This window comes from Propithecus coquereli, unplaced genomic scaffold (genome assembly GCF_000956105.1).
Source record: "Propithecus coquereli isolate 6110/MARCELLA unplaced genomic scaffold, Pcoq_1.0 Scaffold743, whole genome shotgun sequence".
Classification (NCBI taxonomy): domain Eukaryota; kingdom Metazoa; phylum Chordata; class Mammalia; order Primates; family Indriidae; genus Propithecus; species Propithecus coquereli.
In genome coordinates this window covers 407,322-431,952 of record NW_012153541.1, presented here as the reverse complement: position 1 = coordinate 431,952, position 24,631 = coordinate 407,322, and the positions used below count along the sequence as shown (strand labels likewise).

Below are 24,631 nucleotides of genomic sequence, written 5' to 3'. Positions count from 1 at the left end.
CCTCTCTCTTCCTCTCTCCCAGCTGTGAACTATTCCAAGGATTCCTTGAATCTTTATGTACATCAAAAATTGTTGTTAGATTTTTTTTTAACTTATAGAAATTCCAAACATCCACAAAAGTAGAGAAAATAATATATGAAAGCCATGTATCCAGCTTTAATAATCAACACATGAGCAATCTTTTTTTTTTTTCCTGTATCCCCCTCCACTGATCCCCAGCTCATTGGGTTATCTTAAAGTAAATCCTAGACATTATTCCATTTTATCCATAAATACTTTAGTATTTATCTCTAAGAGATAGGGACTTTTTCCCCTTCATATACCCACAATACCCTAAACACCAAGAAAATAACATTAACTTTTTAAATATCTGATATACCTAGTTAGTATTCAAATTTCCCTGATTGTTCTATAAATATTTGATTCGGTATTCAAATAAGGTCCACAAAGCATTTGGCAGGTAACATCTTTTAACAGTTCGTATTTCCTCTTACACACACACCCTTTTTTTCCCCCATTTATTGAAGAGATGAGGTCATCCTATAGAATGTGCTATTCTCTGAATTTCCTTTTAGTCCTTTTGTTCCTTAGGATATGTGTTACTGGGGATGTGGAATGCAGTCACTGGGATTTAAAATCACTGGAAGTAATTCTCTGTGAAGTTTAGCTGCTGTCTTGATATGGATTTAGGACCATTTGTTTCATTTGTTTGGGTTTTTAGGACTTCTTTAAAATAGTGATTTAATTTTGCTTTCTAATTCTTTAAAAACATTTATGAAGTTCCCAAATAACTGTTAAGCACAGTTAAAAGTACAGTTTCCAGCATTGTCTTTTCCACCCCTTTCCCCTGCTCCCCCATAGGTAAGTGTTTTCATTAGTTTTTGGTTTATCCTTCTGTTGCTGTTGTTTTTGTGAATATAAACAAATACATATATTTATATTCCTCTTGTAACAAAAGTTAGCATGCCATGCACCTGGTTTTATACCTTGCTTTTGTTCACTGTTGTACCAAAGCAGCATACAGAGATCTTCTTGCTTTTTCTGTGCAGATTTTATATTATATTGGGCAGCTTCATACTGTCCGCCAAAAGAAGTGTTGAGAATCTGTCATTTATCCAGATTCATTTCAGCTCTTAAAACTTATTTTTCAGTTTATAGAATTTTGTTTCACATAAAACCAGAATACCTGCTTGTAGAAGGCTCTAAAATACATTCTAAAGGAAATGCATCTGGTTAGTTTTCAGGCAATCAAAAAACTCCAGGGAGTAAAAGTAAAATTGTAAGGTTTGCAAATATTGGTTATATGCAAACAAATCTCGTTGGAACAATAGTCTGTATGTATACTGTGGTGTCGAATTCGTCTGAAAGTGAGCTTCCTTTTCTTGCAGACTTTGAGCCACTATTGCATATGCTAAGGTAGGAAGGCTGTGATGGCATGATTTTATGAGGTATATTTAATTTTTGGCTACTGAATACTACAAATTAGCTGGAATCAAGAACACATCTCCTTTCAATTTATTTTCACATTCAGCTTCCTTATCACAGAATTATGGATTCTTAGAGTTGAAAAAGATCTGATTAACCCCTCCTTCCCGTTGCCGTTTTCCAGGTGGAAAAACTGGGGCTGGGAGTGGTGACGTGACAGAGTTTGTTAATGGTAGAGTTGGAATTGGAGCCAGGTGTGCTGGCTCTGGGTCTCTGCCATGCCCGGCTGCTGCTGCTTCCTTCCTCGTTCCCCATGAGTGCCTGCCTTTTTATTTGGCCTTTTGTAAATCACAGCTTGGTGGACACCTTTCTGTGTTGGTAAACTGCCCTTCCAACACTAGAAGTTCTTCCTGGTGTTTGAGGGACAGTGCTGCCTGCCTGTGGTCCCTCCTCAGTCATTCAGCTTTATGCAGGTAATGCAGCCATCCTGCAGCACCTGCTGGAGAAGTGCGTGCAGGTGAGTTCTGCAGCACACTTCTCCCCAAGCTTGTGGTGCCAGATGTGATTTTTGGGCTGCTCGTCATTGCCTTGCAACAGTGAAGTGGTATTCCAGGCAGGAGGTATGTGTTTACGCAGCCACATTCTGGGGAGGGAGATGGATGGAGCCCCAGCCCCTGCCTGCTGCCTACCTGGCCAGTTGTTTCTTATCAGCTCTTTGAGGCTTCAGCTTTCTCAGATGGACTAAATTGCTTAGTTGCTTATTTAAAAAAAAAAAAAAAAATCAGTCCTGGTTAGAAAGGAAATAGAAAAGGAGCCATGTCTTGCCAGTGACGAGGTAATGCAGCCCAGGGTCCCAGCAGTGAGAGCGCGTCCCCAGCACTTCAGAGGATTTTAGGCCTGTTAGACAAGTGTAATGAAAGTGAGAGGTGTCGTATTCTGCTTTCTTTAGTTGGTCAGTACAGGAGGGCTTTTGTTCATTTGATTGATTCTCCTAAAAAAGACAACCAAAGATATCTTAAGGAAGGTAATTTTTTTTGCATAACACAAATTAGAAACTTCAGCGAATTCCCTTTACTGTTGACGGTAGACAGTAGGAGGTGGACAGTCTGTGGTAGAGCATGGTTGTCCAAGGAGCCGCGTGCCGATTTTCCAGCAGAAGGGGAAGAGTCGTGGTGGCCAGTTTCGGGCCCAACTCTAATCTCTGTCACGTCTGAGTTATGTGTTCTTTGGCAGGCCTTTTTTTTTTTTTAATAGATTTTATTTTTTAGGGCAGTTTTAAGTTCACAGCAAAATTGAACAGAAGGTAAAGAGATTTCCTGCATATCCTCTGCCCCACATGTGCACACCATCCCATGTCATTATCACCCAAATGCTTGGCAGACTTTTGAGCTAAATTTTCCAACTTTAAAATGGAAATGATGTGTCACAGGGTTTTTATTACTATTAAATGAGAATATATCCATAGGAGCTGAGTTTGCAGTAGGCAGTACTAAATGTCAGCAGTGGAAATTGTATCCAGCCTCCAGAAATATTTTTACGAATGAGGACTGCAAAGCATTTCATTCATGTGGAAAGGAGATGGAAAAGTAACCCTGAGTTCCCCACAGATCCCTGGGTCTTTACACGGCCACTTTCCTCTGGGTTTCCGTGCAGCGTCTCTGGCGGGAGTGGAGACGTGGGCAGGGACTGACGTCAGCCTCCCAGGACTGCAGAACACTTGGCACACTGCTGGTAGCCCTGCTGTGTTTCTGGTCTAGCTTGGGTATTCTTGCCTCTTTAATATTTATTTGTAAGCACACAAAGCAAAACAAAGGTAATTTTTGTTAGTCATAATTTATGTAAAACAGATTCAGTGCATAAATTTTTCCTTTCATTTTTTCCCGTTGTCAGGCTGTAGCAACTGATGTTGAATGAGCAGCCTGCTGTTTCTATAGGAAGTGTCCAATTATGCTGCTGATCCCGAAATAAATTGATAGACCGAGACCAAGGTTAACCGACACTCACAGCCTTGGGCTTACCTATCAGTTTTCTATTAAGGTCTTTTTAAGCTTTTGTAAACTTAGTAATAAACTTAGTTTTAAAGTCTTAAACTTAAGTCTTATTCTAAACCTAGTCTTAAAGCTAAGTAATTATTAAATGCATGATTTCTGCCACATTACTGTTGTATAACAGCAAACAGATTTTTTTTTTTTTTTTAATCAGCAACAGGGTACCACAGGGATTCCTCAAGTGAATTTGTCTTCACACCAACTTCAGGAACAAGTGTATCTCGTGGGCCTGCATCTCAGCTTTAGCCATGTTAATGTCTTACTTTGGACTAGGTAGAAATTAGAGTGTCAGTTGCTGCTCTGAAGGTGTGCAAACCTGCAAAGATTTCCTCTTAGCCACATGTTTTAGAAGAGAGTTTTGGTATTCCTTGAGCCAAGAAAAATGTTTTCTGTTTGTCTAATATGTCTTTCGTTCTCAGGAGAGATGAAGCAATGTTAAATAAAAGTATGCTGTTTTAAATATATTTTTATTATAAAGTAAACACAAATATAAACTGCACAAATGTACGGCTTCATGGATTATGAAGTGGACACTGTCCTGGTCAAGAAATAGAACTGTGTTGGCAACCCGAGGAGTCCCTTCCCATTCCCCATCCCAGTGACAGCCCCTCTGTCCCACCAAGAGGGACCATTATCCTGACTTTTCTAGTAATAACTTCCTTGCATTTTCTTTTTATAGTTTTGCCACCGGAATGTGTCCCTCTAGGCACTATAGGTTAACCTTGTTTAATTTTTTAGAGGTATGTGCTTACACATGACTTTCTTATAATGAGTAGAAGAGAAAGAACCTGAAGAAATTTTTCTATATAAAATTATCAAGGAAAAAATGAGAATTACACAGTAGAACAAATAAGAGAAGTGACTTCTAAAAATATATTTTGGTTATATATATGTATGTTTTCAGAATTATAGCCTTACTTAAGGAAAAAAATAACTTTGGCAACCAAGGTAAAACATCCTCTACCTTGTTTGAAAAGAACCCACTCTTGGTGCCTCAATATTTGGTAAATGTTGTGGACTAAGAACTCGTAGATCATTTATTTGTATTCTCACCTGTGTTCACAGTGAAGGTACCTTAAAGATGGAAGTCTTCTTCATTCACGTGCCCTAACTTTAGCATTAACTACTCAATAAATAAAAGTTTGTAGAAAGACGAATATCACATATTCTCATGGAGGCAGAGAGTGGAATGATGGTTGTCGGAAGCCGGGAAGGGTAGTTGGGTGACTGGTAGAGAGGTTGGTTAATGGGCACAAAAGTACAGTTAGGTAGAAGGAATAAGATCTAGTGTTCAGGTAGCACAGTAGGGCGACTGTAGTTAACAATAATTTATTGTATATTTCAAAATAACTAAAGTGCTGGATTTGGAATGTTCTCAATGCAAAGAAATGATAAATGTTTGAGGTCATGGATATACCAGGTACTCTGATTTGATCTTACACATTGTATGCTTATATCAAAATATCACATGTACCTCGTAAACATATGCAACTATTACATACTCATAAAAATTAAAGATTAAAATGTGTGGAATTGAAATGAAAATGCCCATATTTATGGTTCTGACAACTTCATATATCTCATGTTTAATGTTAGTGTTGTGAAAACAGTACTTTTATAAGGTGACGTTGTTTGTGCTCATAGTCTTCTGTTATTGTCGTCTGTATGATACATTGCGTGATGAGACAGTGGTGTTGATGCCACTGACTTTAAGTAAACTTAGCAAGCATTTACAGTAAGGATTCAATTTCTGCCCTCAAGGAGCGTACAGCATGGGGACAGACTTGTGCAGATAATGGGTGATGGCCAACCTCAGCCTCAAGGGCAACAGACGTGCCAGTGAGAGGAGCTGGTCCGTTCCTTAGCGTTTGAACTGGCTTCTTTCGGGAATTGGCCGGGAGATACACGGAGCAGAGCAGTGCACTACCTCCTCATTTCTCTAATACTGCTCACGCTGCGCTTTTCCAGGGATTTTATCTTCCTTGTTTTCTGCCTTCTCATTTGATAAATTGGACGTGGAAATTCTCACCCACATGGCTTGGAATTGTTGTCTTTGTGGGGTAGGGTTTAAGCGTATAGTAGGAGGTGCTTGGCAGTAAGTCGCCGAGAAGATATTTGAAATTAATTCAAGAGATAAAAGGTTCTTGTCTTGATTTGTCTTGATAACAAAATAAGCATGAAGAAGAAGAAAGGGCCAGGAGACTTAGAGCAACTAAGTTGACATGGAAGAGAATGGTCTAGGAATTTAGAGATTAATCTAGAGATTCTCTTTTTTTATTTTTCCCTAGAGACAGGGTCTTGCATGTTGCCCAGGCTGGAGTGTAGTAGCATGATCTTAACTTCTGAGCTCAAGTAATCCTCCTCCCTCAGCCTCCTGAGCAGGACTCTGTAGACCTGTAGGACTATAGGTGCACACCACCACACCTGGCTAATTTTTGTTTGTTTGTTTTGCTTTTGTTTTTTTAAGACAGGTTCTGCAACTCCTGGGCTCAAGCAACCCTCCTGCCTAGGCTTCCCAAAGTGCTGAGGTTCTAGGCGTGAACCATCAGGCCCAGCCAGGTTAATTCTTAAAAAGTTTATCACACAATAGTGGAAGCCTCTGAGGGTGATTCTATGAGACAGGATGTTTGCAGCAGTGCCCCGAGTTCTTTGTTGTTAAACATCAGCATTTGGGTCTCACCTCCGCCAGTTTTGCAATATCTTTTGCCATACTATGTTTCACTGTTAAATATTTTTTAATTGACTTTCAAACATAAATAAGACATTTAAGAAGGAAAAGTGCCATCAATAATAGGTAATTGTATTATAAATACAATTAAAAACAAGCCAGTAGTATTAGATTCTAGCTGATTCTTAGGCTTCTCTTGCTTTATTAAAAACAATGAGGAGACATTTACTGTCTATATGTATCCCATAACATCTTGTTGCAAACCTCAAATATATACAAGAAAATTTATTTTAAAAAAAATACCCAACTTGAATGTTAAAAAATAAAATTCACAGTGCTTTACAAAAATGAAGAGAGTAGTCCTGTTAGACTTAATAGCTTGCAAACAAAGACCTTTCCCTTGGCACCACAAGGAGGATTGAAAAGGATGTGGGTTCCCCCCGGGCAAGGTGTTTCACCCTCTGGGACCCCCAATAGTGTTGTCTGTTGGGTGGGCTGTGGGTGGTGATAGGGGCTATTGTGTGGATGAGGACAGCAGGTGCCTCCTTACCCTCATCCGGGCTGTCATTCAGTGCCATACCTGAAACCACCTTCTGCACTAGCAGTAGCATCCACTCCACCTGGTGAGACACAGATTAGAAAAACCAGGGATTATCAAGCTGGCAAAGCCAGTCCTGGCCATCTTCATCTACTTTTCTTGGCATTTTTCCCCACGCTAAGTAGCCTTCTATTCTGCATATGGTCAGCAGAGGTGCGCGATTGCGTGGATGCTTCAGACCTTGCTGTGCGTTCCCCGAAGCGCGCTGAGGCTGTGCGGCGTGGAGCTGGTGAACCTGTGCCGAAAACGGCACTGTCCAGTGCTTAAAAAGGACCGTCAGTGCGATGTCTCTGGGGGTGGTGGAGGGAGATGTGCCGGGGACTGGGCAGCAGCCCTTGGCCCTCTTGCCTCTGCCAGGTGAGTGGTGATACTGTCACTTGTCTGTGAGGTCTTGCGGGTTCAATGCGTGGTTCACAGAGCACCCGGAAATACTGTGGTGCTTGTTTTATGTTCTACCAAAGAGTGTGTGAGCAGAAGACAGTCTTTTTTAAATGTTTATTTTGAGGTAATTTAAGACTCGCAGAAGTTGGAAAAGTAGTACAGAGGGTTCTTTTGTACCTGATAATTCTTTTTCTTACATGGTTTTACTGTCTACATTATGTGATAATTCGTCCATGGTTTTTTTCTCGTTTTAGTGTTTCGCTGTTGGCTGGTGAAGAATGGGGGAAATAGAAGGGACTTACCGAGTCCTGCAGACCACAGGGACACGCCTGGGTGCCCAGAGCCCCGCCGGAGTCAGCACCCTGGAGCCTGGGCAGGCCCTCTCTCCCAGAGCGCAGGAGAAGCACCTGCACATCAGAGTGAAGCTGCTGGACAACACCGTGGAAGTCTTTGACATTGAGGTAAGAAGCATGGTTTTTGGAGGCATATTTCCTTATATTTTCTAAAGGTGAAGTATCATGTACCAAATTCCATTTTGCTGGTTAGACTTTGCCTGTTTATCCAGTTGACCAAGAGTGGTTTTGGTAAGAACAAAATCCCTGGAAACAGAGAATCTGAGTTTCTCCTTTTAGTTTGAAAAGTGGTATTTCCTGTCTTTCATTTAAAATTCTGATACAATTCAGTCTTTCCACTCTACGAGAGGCTGAATTAGAGGACTGCTAGGGAGCACAGACTGGAGGCAGGTGGCCTGCCTGACCTTCCCCGCGTGGCCACCTGGGTGCCTGGCTGCCTGGATGAAGGGGCACCGCTTAGCCTCTGTGTGTGTCAGCTTCCTTGTCTGAAGTGTGGGGGTGATCACAGTCCCTCCTCAGGGTGGCTGAGGTGAGGGTTCAGCAAACGCCACACAGAGAGCCTGGCGTGCAGCAGGTGTTGTACAGTGACGGCACGCAACTTACTTCTGTAGGTAACAATAATACAGTTTTTATTTTGAACATTTCCTAATAGTAGATTGCACTGATGTTGGCAAAAATAACTGGATATAGTAGAAATATATGTGTATATATCAATATTGAAGTAATGATGCTTACTTTTTAGACCCACATGATATATTAGAAAACATTTTTTCTGGATCTCTAAATGGTATTAGAATGAATGTTGTTTTTCTTTCTTTGGTTTTCCTGGCTTATTTCTACAAGAAAGGAATGAATGTTCTTTTTAAAAATTATTTATTCTTATATGTAATACATAAATACATTTTCTTTTTTCTAATTTTTTTATTGGTTTAAAGTAACATCTTTAGAAGATTTTCTTGCTCTTAATGTCAAAAAGTAAGGACGAGAGAATAAACTTAAACTCTAGCAGGAGGTTTATTTGTGCTTGGGAATTTCTGTTGAGGAGTCAAGATGCTGCACAGGAAATAAAAAGATTATTGAGAAGTGGGCAACACTGTGATGGAAACCTCCTCTAGGCTCCGGGTGCCCCTCATTGCAAAATGCACTGCACAGGAGAGGGGAAGGGAGGGAGCTTGGTGGGCTGGAGGCCAGGGTGGGGTTGAAGGGAGCAGCGTTCTGGACAGGGTGGTCTCTGTGCTTGAGTGCTGTTTGATGGCAAGTGTGAGTGACGTTAGAACTCAAGGGGACCCTGCATGCTTTTCTTAAGGTCTTATCTGAGGAGGAAGTGGAATTTTTCATCAGGGCAGTGGTAACTAAAACTGGTAGGACCTGTCTGTCCAACTTGCCAAGTCATTCCTATTGCAGGAGGGTCTGAAGCTGAGCCACCTTTGAACCCTGGAGAACTAGCAGTTGCTCCTCTCTCCAGCTCTTGGTGGCTCTTCCGCAGGAAACAGGTTGCAGGTCTGGAAATGTGACGGGACTCCCAACTCTGTCCTAGTCAAATGTTTGGAGGAATTGCCACCACGTAGCCACCCTACAATAAATGCATTTGCTGTAGTCTAGGCATGTAACAGGTTCAAAATTTAAAAAGGAAAAGAAATGTAAAAGAATTACACTCTTTAGGGTTTACTTTTAGAGTTCTTTTTCTGTCCAGCTTAATGGTCTTTATCAATTAAAACTAGAACCCAGAAGAAAAACAGCACACATTTATTGTTGACTCATAAATAAGATGTAATCCTTGTCTTAAAAATTCACGTTTACTGAGTATATGGGTCATTTTGTAACTAAGGAAACAAGAGATACTAGTTTGTGAAAGTTTCAAAATTTTTAAAGCTTATCAGAGTTTTAATAAGTTGAGATTGTTTCTGTTCATCAAATATAATTACCATGTTTGGTATTTGGTAACCCTGTCGGAATTACCGTAAGTTAAAGAATTTCATTTGAAAAAAATATGCTATTGCGTATCCTGAGTTGGAGGAGGTACTTTTTATGTTGTGTTACCCATGGATACACACCTTTTAGGGGGAGTTAAAATTCAATATATTGTATTATAAGTTGTTGTATTCTACTTCCAAGTGTCCTATCCTCCACATCTGCATCAGTTAGTTTTGCTAAGTAACAAATCACCCGCCCCAAATTTAGTAGCTTAAAAAAACAAATGTTTAATAATTCCCACAGGTCTGTGTATTTGTTTGGAGGTTCTGCTGGGCGGTCTAGGAGGGACTGGGGGGTCAGGGATGGCCTTACCCACACATCTGGGCACCAGGTGGATCCTCTCTCTGTGCAGAATCTCATCCTCCCTTGAGCCCAGTTGGCCTCATTCTAGTGGTCCTGGAAATGTTCTCCCTGTTCTGTTGATCAAAGCAAGCTACCAGGCTAGCCCTGACTTGAGGAGTGGAGAAACAGAATCACCTTGATGGCGGAGTGGCAAGGAATTAGTGGCCATATTTTGTTGTCTGCCCTGACAGCTATTGCCGGTGGAGCAGGGTGCAGCCTCTGGAAATAAGACTATCTGTGGCACTCTGGGTTCAGGTGTCATCGGGCTGGGCTGGTGTTTGGGGCCTGCCCTGAGGGAGCAGAGCCCCCTGCTCGGGAAGGTGGCTCCCCTGCCCTTGCAGAGGCAGGTTTGCCCTGCTCCTTTCTCCTCACTGTCTGCTGTGGGCTCTGTGGATCAGGCTGGTGCTGACTTGGGCCCCCCGTCCTGCGGTCACTCATCCACTGGTCTCATTCACATTCTCTCTTCCTGCCCCCTTTTTATATTTGAACCAGGAGACAGAGACTGTGGTCAGGTGGTTTCTGCTGTTGTACCTGTAAGGTGGGTCAGACTTTTGGCTACAGGGCAGTGGGTATACCCCAGCCTGGGCGGGTTTGTCCCAGTGAAGACACTGGGTCCCAGTGCTTGCCTGTGGCTGCCCTTCTGGAATGCAAGTTCTGGGAGGCCAGGGGCTTCCTTGTATCTACTTCTGTATCTCCAGTGTTTGGAACAATGCCTTGCTCAATAAATACGTGTGGAATGAATTAAATCACAAATTAAATTTGATTAGCGAGCTTTCTTTAAAAGCATTTTGAATTTTTCCCTCTATAGCAGTATTTTCTAACCTCAGGGATTCAATTTTGTTTTGTTTTGGGGTTTTTTGGCCATATGCACCTGTCTTACTGTCTGCTGCTTGATTTTTTTTTTTTTTACTTAATTCTTAAGCAGTGGTGTATTTCCAGTGAAATATGCTAATGTTATACTTGGAAAACACCAGTTCTGTGTTCGTGTGGTTATGAAACCTGGCATTGTGCGGAACCCTCTAGTTGTTATTGAAAATTTATATTTAAGGAACCTTTTCAACACAGGGAAAAATTTGACATTTAGTTGTTTTTAAAATGCTTATTTTTTGCTTTGGTGAAAATACAGACCAACGTGGCCTAGAGACCTCCATGTTGGTGCCTGTGTCTGTCTGTCTGTGCAGAGTCTGTGGTTAATTGTTTCCTGTGTGCCTGCAGTAGGTAAGCCCTGGCTATCCTCCTTGTATTTTCTTCAGGAAACTAAGTTATGCACATCCCCAGTTTTATTCATCTCTCCCATCTCCCAGAGCGTACAGATGAAAATTCGTTTTCTGTCAAGGCAGACTGCCACAAGAATGGTGATTTAATTCTATCTTTTTATTTTTTATTTTATTACTTATTTTTTCACTAAAACTGTTTTGGTATTACGGCAAGTGATTCTAAAGCAAAAACTGCTGACACAGAAGCTGGTGGAGCTGATTGGGTGCGGGGGAGTGTTTTGTCCCAGCTCCTGCTTCCTAGACCTTGTAGGTAGCTCATGCATGTTTATCCTCGCCGCCCGTATGCCAGGATGGCTTGAAGCTAGAAGCTACGGTCTGTTCTTTCCTGTTCGGTGTTTAATAGTATTAGAAAGTAAAGTTGAGCTGAAATTTTTTAGCAGCTTTATATAGGTGTAATGCACAGACCATACAGTTCACCCATTCAGAGTGTACAAGTCATGGTTTTTAACATTCACAGAAACATGCAACTATCACCGTAGTCCGTCTTAGGCCATTCGATCACCTCAGAAATCTACCCCACATCCTTCAGTTGTCCTCTCCCATCCTCCATCTCCCTCCCCCTCAGCTCTAAGCAAATAGTAATCTACTTTCTGTCTCTGTAGATCTCCCTGTTCTGGACATTTTTATGAACGGGATCATATATAGTCTTTTGTGACTGGCTCTTTCACTTCGTATGTGTTTCAAAGATTCATGCTTGTTGTAGCATATATCATGACTTCATTCTTCTTCGTGGCTAAATACTTCATTACATGGATATACCACATTTTGTTTATCCATTCCTCAGTTGATGGGCGTTTGGATTGTTTCCACCTTTTGGCTATTATGAGTAATGCTGCTATAAAGATTAACATACAAGTTTTTCTGTGAATGTATGTTTTTGTTTCTTTTGGGTATACACTATACAGTCATCCCTCTGTATCCTAGGGGAATTGGGTCTAGGACCTCCAAGGATACCCAAATCCACAAATGCTCAAATCCCTTACATGAAATTGTGTAGCATTTGCATATAACCTACGCACATCCTCCTGTATACTTTTAATCGTTTCTAGATTATTTATAATAACCGATACAATGGAAAAGCTATGTAAATAGCTATACTGTGTTGAATTTTTTTGTATTATTTTTTATTGGGCTTTTTTTTTTTTTTAATATATTTGATCTGTGGTTGGTTGAATCCGCAAATGTAGAATCCATGGACTCGGAGGGCTGACTGAATACCGAGTGGAATGGCTGGGTTCTGTGGTAACTCTGGGTTTAATTGTTAGAGGAACTACCAGGCTGCTTTCCAGGCTAGCTGTCCCATCTTACATTCCCACCAGCAATGCTATATGTTGCAGTTTCTCCACGTTTTTGCCAACATTTATTATTTACTGACTTTTATTCCAGCCATCCTGGTAGATCTGAAGTATCTCACTGTAGTTTGAGATGATATTTTAAAAGTTATTTTTAATAGCCAGCAGCAACAGTTTTGAGCCCAAAATGTGAGAATTATATCATGAAAAAGTTATCTTGATGGGGTTCTTTGGACTGATTGTGAGTAATTATGAAGTTGACCCTGTTGCGGAGCTCAGTTACCAGCTACAGAAAGAGCGTTTTGCAGGGTGTGGGGCTGTGGAGAAAGCACGCCGGGGTCTGTCCCTGTGAGCCTAAGGAGACAAGGCTGGCCGGGGCAGATGCTAACGCCTAGCTTTTTTTTTTTTTTTTTTTTTTTTTCTCCTTTTTTAAGAGACAGGGTCTCACCATGTTGCCTAGGCTCAAATACGGGGCTATTCACAGGCACAATCATATATCGCAGGACAGCCTCGACCTCCTGGGCTCAAGCCATCCTCCTGCCTCAGCCTCCTGAGTAGCTGGGACTTTATAACTTTTTTTTTTTTAATTTTAAAGTTTCACTTAGAGTTGTCATGCAGGTTTTTAGAAGCAGGAACTTTTATTGACACTCCATTTTTAAATCAATGTTTATCTCATCTGTAAGTAATAGCTACCAGGATCGGTGATTACCCTTACCCATATAAATCATTTGCTGAAACAAACTTATGCTTATTAGGATTTTGTAAGATAATGAAGTAAGATATACTTTATGATTCTTCATACTGATTAGTAATTAGATTGAAATACTTCTTTTGTGGATATAGGCTTCAATTATGTCTTATTTTAAGCTATTTTTGACATTTATTGATGGGATATTTGGCTAACCAAAGGCCAGTCAGTGACTAGTTTTTTGATCTAGTAAAGTCTTGATTTGTTTTCAGTTGATTAAATGAATTCTGGGGTTTGAACATAGAAATCCAACCTCAGCTCTAGAGAGGAAGCCATAAATTTGTTTCAAAACCATTTGGAAGTTGTGTGTCAGCTTGCTTTGTCCTGTGTGCGAAGTAACAGAGTAGAAACACTTTCAGCCGAGCCGTGTCCCGTGTGAAAAGTGTCCACCTCTATCGCTGGGTGCGGTGGGTGAAGCCAGGAAAATAAGCGAGACCCTGTCCTAGAAAGATCTTCTCCAGACTTTTTAGAGGGCCAGATGTTTAGAACAGTTTTGCTTTCATTAATTCATAATTCACTATCAGGTTTAGGGGCTAATATGATTTGTATCTTTTCTATTATCTGGAAGTATTATGGAGAAAGTGACATTTAGTGATTAAAAGAACAGCCCGGGATATAGTTTGGGTGTGTGAGACCTCGCCCTCAAGGCAGTGACTGTTCTGTGGCCTTGCTGGTAAGTGGGGATCGAGTCTAAGGAGCAGGAGGCTTTTCTTTATTAATATATTTTCTCATCTTCCCCTTTTCTTTAACGTACTTAAAATTTTTAGTGTGGCCTTTCTTTTTCTTTCCTTCCTTTCTTGCTTTCTTTTAAGAATTGCAGAAGGTTTAGCTTTAATATGTGACAAGTAGGAGGACAAATTCTCAGTCATGAAGTTCCATGCTAGAAGACTGTAACTTGTTATTCCAGTAAAAACTTAATGTTTTCATTCTGGCAGGAAGAAATAGTCAAAATTCCAGAAAGTATTGTAGCCAGATGTTTGTCATTGCTCCCACATGAACATCCTAAATATGGCAAGTAAACTGCCTTAGAACTTATTTTGGTCTGACCTCAGAAGAAAAAGTTAGTAATTTAACATCTAAAATTTGGAGATAATATAGGTTTTATACAAAAGCTTTTATGTGTTTCTAGGATACACAGCTATTATGTGACTCTGCCCTAGCTTTTAAAACCTGTTATTTTGTCTCAGAAAGTTGATCTGCTTCTTGACCCTGATGCCCAGGAGTATAGGGTGGTGCATGGCAGAGACATGGACATTTTTGTTCTTAGTTATCCAGTTACGATATTGGTGCTCCTGGAGCCAGCTCTGCCAAACCCTAACACACATACACAAGCAAGGTTGGTGTATTATGGTCTATATTAAATTATAAAGTAATAATGACTGACAAAAACGTTAGGCTAGCAAATGGAAAAGAGTAGGGAAATGTCATTTTGTTGATCCTTGTACCCTTGAAAATCCCATGACCACAGTTGTTTAATAGAGAATAACAAAGTTATTTCATGATCTCAACAGAGGGTCATAGAGATGAAATTTGTCAACTGGATTACCTTGACTTGTAATGCTGTTTCTTGAGCACCTAAGAATTCTGGCACTCAGTGTGGTTTATCTCCTATCACTGGCAATCCTAGCAGGAGACACAGGTAGTATCAGACCCATCTGAGCTGTGAGCCTCCACTTGGAAACCCTGTGCTCCATTTGTACCCATGTAACACTCCCACTTTTGATTAAGAAAGAATTTGTTTCTGTTGTTACTTGATTTCATGGGAGGCCAGAAAAGCTGAGCCTGTACAGTTGAGTATCCATTATCCGAAATGCTTGGGACCAGAAGTATTTCAGATTTTTTTTTTTGGATTTGGAATATTTGCATTATACATACCAGTTGAGCATACGTAACCTGGAAATCTGAAATGTTCCAGCGAACATTTCCTTTGAGCATCATGTCAACCCTCAAAAAGTTAGGATTTTCAGATTAGGAATCCTAAACCTGTACCTTATTAGGTTATTAAGTATGAAATGTCTGATCTCTTTATTATTGTAAGTACTAAGTTTGACAGTTGATATCTCTGACATTTCACTTTGACACTTCTTGTTTTATTTTTATTGTGAAGGTACGTCCTCAGTCTTTCAAATGCATGTTTTGGCTTTTGATTGATTATCTTCCAAATTTTTTTTAGAGCAATTTTTGTGAAACCCTGGATAAGGCAAAAATTCATGTTATTTTTTAATATGAGTTCCATCGTGGAACCAGTGCAGCGCAGACAGCTCGAAATACTAATGAAATGTTTGGGAAGGATATGGCTAATGAACACACAGTATGTCAGTGGTTTGCGAAGTTTTCAAAAGTTGCGTTCTGGTGATTTTAATCTTGAAATGAGCCACATGGGCAACCTGAGACCAAGGGGGATAATGATGAGCTGAAAGCTGTAGTGGAAGCAAATCCATCTCAACCTACGTGTGAACTAGCAGCAAGGTTTAATGTTACTATTCCAACAATATCGGACCATTTGAAACAAATTGGCAAGGCAAAGAAGCTGGATAGATGGGTTCCACATGAATTCAACGAGCGTCAGAAGAGAAGTCGTCTCGAAGCTTGCCTTTCTTTGCTGTCACAACATAAAGGCAGACCATTTCTACACTGTATTGTTACATCTGATGAAAAATGGACTCTTTTTGACAGTTGCAAGCATTCGGCACAATGGTTGGATGAAGACAAAGTGCCGAAACATAGTCCAAAACCAAATATTCATCACAAAAAGCTAATGGTGTCTGTTTGGTGGTCCAGCGCTGGTATTATCCACTACAGCTTCATGAAACCTGGTCAGTCGATTACAGCAGTTACCTACTACAATTAGTTGGACAAAATGACCAGGATGTTTGTGATGAAGCAGCCAAGATTGGTCAATCAGTACCGACCAATCCTCTTGCAAGACAATGCTCGACCACATATCGCACAAACAGTGCTGCTCAGACTACAGAAACTGGACTTGGAAACTCTTTGTCATCCACTGTATTCACCAGACCTCACACCAACTGACTACCACTTCTTCCAGGCTTTGGACCACTTCTTGCAAGGAAAAATATTCAATTCTCAACAAACTGTGGAAAATGCTTTTTGCGATTTCATCACCATTGGCTCTCCAGGCTTCTTTGCTGCTGGCATGAACAAGCTACCGTTAAGATGGAAAAACTCTGTTGATAGTTTAGGCACATGCTTAAATTAATTGTACTGCTTCTTGTTTCAGATATAATAAACTACACTTTTGATTCGAAATCAGACATTTCATATTTAATGACCTAATATTTGATGGTGCTTCTGAATTTCCTTTACCCATCAGTTCTTTTCATCCCATCCATGAAATTTTAAATGCCTGTGTTCTTGGCCCAACTCGTCACAAAGAGGTCGTCCACAGGAGGAGGAGAAGGGTGGGTAGCGCTTGCTGGACATGCTCCTACCCTCATTGAGCATGTTCGTCCTCCATTCTGCAGTTGGCTTCCCCGTAAGGCAGGTTAGGACCAGGTTTTAAATCTCAGCCCTTAGCCACCTAGTGGAGTATGGACATGCATCTCTTCTGGGTCTGGAGATCTGAGAGAAGGGATTCTTTGGAACAGCTTTGGTCAGGTGTCCCACTTGGACATGTGGCTAGAGGGCAGGGTGCCATAGGCACCTATCTGCTTCTGCTGGGGCAGTGCAGATTGCAGGCCAGGGAAGTACCCAGAGGACAGAAGGACCCATAATTCTCTGCAGACCTTCCCTCAGCTGCCTAGCACATACACTTTCAAAAACACCTGACATCGGCTGGGCGCGGTGGCTCACGCCTGTAATCCAAGCTCTCTGGGAGGCCGAGGCGGGCGGATTGTTTGAGCTCAGGAGTTCAAAACCAGCCTGAGCAAGAGCGAGACCCCATCTCTACTAAAAATAGAAATTAATCGGACAACTAAAAATATATAGAAAAAACTAGCCGGGCATGGTGGCGCATGCCTGTAGTCCCAGCTACTCGGGAGGCTGAGGCAGAAGGATCGCTTGAGCCCAGGAGTTTGAGGTTGCTGTGAGCTAGGCTGATGCCACGGCACTCTAGCCCGGGCAAAAGAGTGAGATTCTGTCTCAAAAAAAAAAAAAAACACCTGACATCACTGACTGTTCTACTGACCCATATTGATATATGTAGCTATAGCACATTCTGCTGCTTCCTGAATATCCTACAATTTGTTCGTGTTCCTATTGGTGAACAGTGAGGTTATTCCCAGTACTTGGATATGACCAGCACTGTTGCTACATGCATTCTTGTGTCAGCATGTGCACATGTCGGTGGCAGGTGCTTCTTTCTCTCAGCTTTAGGAACATCTCATATTACAATTTTTAATAACTCTCCAGTTTAACAGGGAAGAGTTAGATTTCTTAAGGCACAGTTTCATCACACCCGTTTTGCTTTTTGTTTTGTGGGACTTTTTGTGTTTTTAGGCAACATTATATTTGAAGTTAAGAAATAGGAAGTTAAGAGTTGGGGAGATATTAAATATATTGTATCTGAAGTAAAAGGAAAATAGGAAATATTAGAGTCAGGGAGTACTGGAGACCTCACAGAAAGTGACTACTTACAGTGAAGAAAAGGATAGAAAAATTATGGAAAGTATGTGTGAGGACTGGTTGTCAGTTTGAGCTGTGCTCAGCCCAGCGGCCTCTGGCCAGCGTTTGCTGAGCCTCTGCTGTAGGAGCCTGGGCACAGAGGCGAGCAGGGCAGACACCAGCTTCACCTTCTGGGCGATCATTCTGCAGTGCAGAGCTCAACGATAGACAAGCCATGCTCAGGAGAAAGATAAAACAAGGAAGGAATAGGAGGTACGGGGGCTGTACTCAGAGGGGAAAGCCCCGGCTTCCAGAGGTGGGAGGAGCTTTCACAGATCTCTGTTCTCAGGAACAGTGTTCAGGTGGTAAGAGTAGCACGTACAGGTGCCTTTAGGTGGCCCCGATCTGACATGTCTGGAGACCAGCAAGAGATCAGCATGGTGGGAGTGGAGCAAATGGCACCCAGGAGGGCATTGGCTTACACAGAAGGGGACAGGGCTCCACAAGGACATAATGCCTTGGCCCAGAGCCAGGCTGGGACAAGAGGGAAGCCTTTAGGTGACTATTTTGGTGACCCGGGACATGGTGTGGGGAGGTGGGAGCAGGGGAGGTGATGAAGATCAGTTGCATCCTGGAGCTGTTTTGAAGGTAGAGCCTGTAGGACTTGCCAGTGCCGATGTGGAGTCTTAGAAACTGAGGAGACAGATGACGCTAGGGCTAGGCCCAAACTCCCATACCTTGTGCTGGGGAGCCCGTAGGGAGAGCTGCTTTGGTTTGAGGCCATGCGGAGTTTGAGAGCCTCCTTAGGCATCTGCGTGGAGGACTCTCAGGCATTTTCTAAACTGTCATCAGTCCTCGATTTCTGGGTTGCAGTAATTATGGGCTTTTATTTTTAGAGAAATTCTGACTAGTTGTTTAAGACAAACACAAAAGGCATCTGTAGGTGCTTCCAAACTGTTGTTATTGGAGTGCTCTGGAATGTTCTGTGCACATGAGCGATGCTTTACATGTATAGTTTGTACTTTATATCTGCAGTCCCCAATCCCCAGGCCATGGCCTGTTAGGAAATGGGCTGTGCATCACTGCCTGAGCTCTGCACCACCCTCCCCCTACCCACGACACTACACCCCCCCACACCTGGTCTGTGGAAAAATTGTCTTCCATGAAACTGGGCTCCAGTGCCAAGGTTGGTGACTGCTGCTTTATATGACAGCTTCTTTTTGCCACAGTGGCAGAGAGGATCTCAGTCCTCTATCACAGTGAGCTGTGATGACACCACTGCACTGCACCCTGGGCAACAGAGTAAGACCCTGTCTCAAACAAACAAACAAAAATTAAACCTAATGTTCCTGATTATGAAAAACACATTCCATCTTTATCTTCTGGGAGGTTTTGGGGGGTGGTCATTTGTTTTTGAGACAGAGTCTCACCTGGGCTAGAGTGCAGTGGCATCCTCATAGCTTCACTGCAACCTCAAACTCCTGGGCTCAAGCCATCCTCCTGCCTCAGCCTACCAGAGTGCTGGGACTACAGACGAGAGCCACTGCACCCAGCCTTATCTTCTGGTTTTAGATATTCATGAGGTTCCCTCATAATTATGCTTTTTGGATTTGTTCGGTCCCTACTAATATTCATCCATATGCTTTTTGCATGAGTTGATTATTTGAAACTGGTAAAGTCAGATTTTTGTAGCAGAAGAAAAGCCTTTTCTTCTTAAAGCAATTTTCAACTAAGACAACTCAAAAATGACTTAAAGGCTCTAGACATTACTATCCTCTTAGAAAAAATGTTGGAACATGCATGCTAAAAATACATAGTGAGCTCTTTTAAAGCAAACTTGTGTTAAATCAGGGCTATTATAGCTCTTTGCTTCTGGCTTTAATTTATGTTAATCTTAAATCTTTTAAAAACATATAAAATAAACATATCCTAAATGTAAATGTGAATACAAATTGTATTAAGAAATGGAATTATAAATTATATGTAAGTCCTAATGTCTTATAAAATTAGACTTGTTTGCATAGTAACATAAAGAATAAAAATAGCCATCTTGGGAGTCTTTCATTAACGCTTGCTGAGGACACAGGATTTTATAATGAGTCTTCAATTTTTACTTATTTAGAGGAATCAAATTTGGAAAGAACTGAGAACGCTACAGGACGGCAGACTTGTTTTGGAAAATTGTTGCTATAATGAAAGTTATGAAAAAGTAAAGCTGTTTTATTGCTGTTAATTTTCCTTAGTTTAGAAATTGATGCTGCTTTTTTAATTATTCAAGTCAAATAATAAAATAATAGTATTTTTCTCTTGTATATTTTACATTTTCCACCCTAGAAAGTTTTTTTCATATATTTTTTCAAATTATAAAATTTATACATGCAACAAAAAATTCTATAAATACAGAAGAGTACAGAGGGAAAAAATGTAAATTGCCTATTTGCCCACACCCGGAAATAACCTCTTCAACATTTAGGTCATATCATCCATTTAATTCTTCCAGACATTTTTCTGTACTTGTTGATGAACCTTTGTGCACACCCATCCCATCCATATCACTACTTCTGTCCATTTTGATTACTTACATACTGGGAAGAATTAGCTTCCCACCGTTAATATGTTTATGACTATTTCTCTTTTTATGTCCTGTAATTTTTATGAATGTGGACACTATGTTAATTGGTGCAGAGGTCTTCATAACCGTTATATCTTGATGGGCACAACATTATTTTTCCTCTTATAAAATGTCCTTTTTTATGTCTCAGTGCCTTTTTTGCCTAAATTTAATCATGTTTTCTGTCAAATTCAGGTTTCCTTGCTTTTTGGTTTGTTTGCAATACATATGCCTGGGACACCTATGCCATTCTTTTATTTTCAGCTTTTCTGAATGATTTGTTTTAATTGTGTTTCTCATATACAATCCAATGGCTGACACTGAGTGTTTACCACATTCCAGATGCTGTTCTAAAACCCTCCGCATGTGTTATTTTACTTAATCCTAACTGTCAGAGCTATTATTAGTTCTCTTTTATACTTGGGAAAACTGATATACAAAGAGTTTTTAAAACTTACATCGTACTGGAGGTTCTAGCCAGGGCAAGTGGGGAAAAAAGAGGGAAGCAGGGAGAGAGGGAGGGCATCCACACTGGAAAGGAAGTGAAACTATTTACAGATGCCAGTACCTTGTATGTAGGAGACCCTAAGAAATCAACTAAAAAATAAAAAGCTATTAGAACTAATAACAATTTCAGGAATTTGCAGGGTACAAGATCAATATACAAGGATCAATTGTATTTCTATATACTAGCAACGAACAATCACAAAATAAAATTTAAAAATTCTGTTTACGAGTGCTTCAAAAAAGAGTAAAATTCTTGGGAATAAATTTAACGAAAGAACTTCAAAACTGAAAACCATGAAACTGTCTAAAGAAATCAAAGATATAAATAAATGGAAAGACAATCAATGTTCATGGATCAAAAAACTTAATATTGTTAAGAGGGCAATATTCCCAAACTGATCTACAGATTCAACATCAAAATCCATCAAAATCCCAGCTAGATGTTCTTCAGAAATTAATAGACTGATCCTCAAATGTATATGGAAATGCCAAAAACTCACAATAGCCAAAAACAATCTGAAAAAAAGAAGAAAGTTGGAGGACTCACATTTTCCCATATCAGAACTTACTGTAGAACTCCAGTACTCAAATCAGTGTGGTACCAGATAAGGATAGACACATAAACCCACAAGTAAACTCTGACATTCGTGGTCAATTAGTATTTTCAAAAAGAGCGTCAAGACAATTCAATGGGGAACTAACAGTCTTCAACAGGTAGTGCTGAGACAAGTTTATATCCTCATGCAGAGAATGAAATTGAACCCCTACGCCACACCATACACAAAAACTAATTCAAAATGGATCAATGACCTAAATTTCGGAGTTAAAACTGTAAAACTCTTGGCAGAAAACCTAGGAGTAAATCTTTATGACCTTGTGTTAGATTGTGGTTTCTTAGATACGACATGAAAAGCACAAGTGACAAAAGAGAAAACAGGTGAATTGGTCTTCACTAACATAAACATTAGTACGAGAGATCATGCTATCAAGACAGTGAAAATAATGAGAGAAAATGTTTCCAAATGATATGTCTGATGAGAATTTCTATCTATATTTTTGGGGTTTTTTTTCCCTCTGCTAATGTCCATGGTTTCATAGAATGTATTTTTAAAAATAATTCTTATGACTTTTATGCTATGGACTGAATGTTTATGGCCTCCCCCAAAATCCTTATGTTAAAGCCTAACCCCCCCAGTGTGATGGTATTTGGAGATGGGACCTTTGGGAGGTGGTTAGGTCATGAGGTGGGAGCCCTCATGAATGGGAGCAGTGCTCTTAGAAGGAGAGACGTGAGAGCTTGCTGCTGCTCTGTGCCGTGTTCCGCGTGTGCATACAGGAAAATGGCCATCTGTAAACCGGGAACCTGGCATCTACTGCCACCTTCGCCTCAGACCTCCAGCCTCCAGATTGTGAAAATTAATGTTTGTTGTTAAAGCCTCCCAGTCTATGCTATGCAGCCTGAGCTAAGACATCTTACAACGTGATAGTAGAAAGACAGCCCAATTTAAAATCTTACCCAAATTACACAGGAGCACAGGATTCACCCAGGTGACCCTTTTTCTTTGAATAGCTGCTTTCTTCTCTTTCTAGAGCTCTGATATCACAGCTTTGCGTTCTTATATTACAGAGGCAATTGCTTTATTAACTATTTCTTGATTTTGTGCTGAAATTTTGGCCACAGTTTTCATCTCTAAGGCAGCATTTTTCTTCTGAGTGTTCATCTGGTTATTTGTGTTCTCTGTTTCTTTCCTCCTTTTGTCTTGAATACCTTTGGATATTTGCAGTACTTATTCTATTTTGATCATCCATCTTTAAAGCAGATACGTTGCTCATGGGTTGGCTGTTTTAAGGAGGTTCTGGTGGGGGTGGCTGGCTGTAGACTGGTTGAAATTAGAATGCATCCTGTGACTCGAGGTGGGTGTGCACATGTGCATGTGGCTTGCCTGTGGTTTCTCCCTCAGCGCTGCTGCCTGTGCTTCTCCGGGCCAAATGGCGCCCAGACTTGGCCTCTGCTACCCATGTCTCTTCCCACCCTTGCTTCTGCAAGCAAGCGACTTAGGGTTTACACCTCCGTGTGCCCCTCACCTTTGGCAGATACTTGTGGAGGCTTCTACTGAAACTTGCACTGTAGCCTCCTGCTGGCATCCTCCCACAGATGCCCAGGCCCCTTGCCCCCTCCCCGTCACTGGTGGCTCTCCTCCCACCAGTTCTGTGGTGTGAGATTTAGGAGTTTCCTAGTTTTGCTGAAAATGAAGTTCACATGTATTTTTGTTTCTTATTTTCCTTTTTGATTTTGAATGATTCCAGCAAAAGGCTGAGGAGATGACAACTTGCGCTACCATCTTCAGGACAGGAGCCACCAGGTATCTTCTGGACTGTCACACCCCCAGTAGCCACTACAGCCCCCACTTCTGGGTTCCTCATGTATACACATTTATGATTCCTGAATTTGAATTTTCTTTCATTATATTTATCTCTGGAAAAACGCTTCTGTTATTTTTCCACACCACTGATTCAGATTCAAGTCTTGTCCTCTATTGTTCAGTCCTCCTGTTGAGGTTTGGTTCTGGAGTTGTCTTAATTTCCTCTTTTATTCTTTAGTTGGATTTTTTCCTCAATGTATCCTCTCATTTTATGAGTAACATTACCTCTTACACTGACCTTTTTGAGGATCTTTTTTTTTTAATTAAGTTTTCTTTGGTACGCCACATTTGCTTTGTTCATGGGAGGCTAATTTCTCTGCTTTTCACAGGTAGGTATCTATAGTTCAGAGTTTGACTTAAGTGTCTGGTTATTCTTAGTTGTCCATTTGTTTTTGCAGATGAAGTTCCAGGCTGATCAGTATTGGTCTTTTTGACCATTGTTTTAAAGGCCACTGTTTCATTTTCCCAGGTAGAAATGACAGCCTCCTGGCTGCAGTGCCGTGGGAGTGAGCTGCGTCCTGTGGTGAGTGGGTGGGGCACGCTGACAGACAGGTTTCCTATTTGTGCATGAGTTTTCACAAGTACGCACAGGTAAGGACAGGCCAGCTGACCGGAACCACTTCTGTTCATCAGGAAGAAAGAAAGGAATTACCTAAGAGTCTGACTGCTTTAAGAGATTTTACTGCTGAGCTAAGTTACCCTTCTGTTTTCCTTTTTTCTTCATGCCAAAGTAAAAGACAAGAAAAAAAAAATCATATGTTGCCCAACTCCTAAAACATATCAGTTAATAGCAGGTTGCTTCTTTGACTGCTGGTATATGATATTCACTATGTGTGACTGGGGAGACAGGGTTGTGTGGTGAAACTGGGCCTCGCCCTTGCTCAGGTGGGGGAGAAGACTTTAACAGTCCTCCTCTCTAACGTGGGAGCGCATTTCACACCCGTCTCCTTTTGTGCCGCATCTCAGTCCCCTCCACACTCCACAGGTTTCTCTGTTAGGAAGCTCATCACAGGTTCTGTGTTCTCAAGCCCACCTTCCCCACTTGTGAGAGCTGCTGGGAGGCACAGTTTTTCTTCTGATGAATTTGGGAGTTCAAGTAGGGAACTAGAAGAATGGATGCCTCAGTGACGTTCTGTTTAATTATTTTTCTTCCACATGAAACCCCATCTGGGCATGCAGAGAGCTGCTGCTGCTATTACATTGTAGTAGTTGGGCTAACAGCTAGAGCTTGGAAAATTGCAGGAGGACCACTGCAGATTTGGCTTTTTTCTCCCCACTTTTGGAACCTTTCTGTCCAAGCTAAAGATGTTAAGGCTGTACAGTCCATGGGCATTTTCCAGAGTATACCATGGACTCATTTAGGTCCAGTCAGGAGACAGAAACTACAACTGTAATTTGAATTGGGAATTTTTTTTTTTTTT

General features: G+C 41.0%; 1 protein-coding gene across 2 annotated transcripts in view; it reads left to right on the top strand.

Annotated features, from left to right (window-relative positions):
• FARP2 (FERM, RhoGEF and pleckstrin domain protein 2) overlaps window positions 1-24,631 on the top strand; it is a 111,192-nt gene that overhangs the window by 8,274 nt on the left and 78,287 nt on the right. For both annotated transcript variants that reach the window (XR_001138204.1, XM_012661941.1), the window contains exon 2: window positions 7,375-7,581. Coding sequence is in view for 1 of the 2 variants with exons in the window: in XM_012661941.1 (XP_012517395.1) it covers window positions 7,399-7,581 (183 nt within the window). In the remaining variant the exon portion in view is untranslated. The remainder of the gene's footprint in view (window positions 1-7,374; window positions 7,582-24,631) is intronic.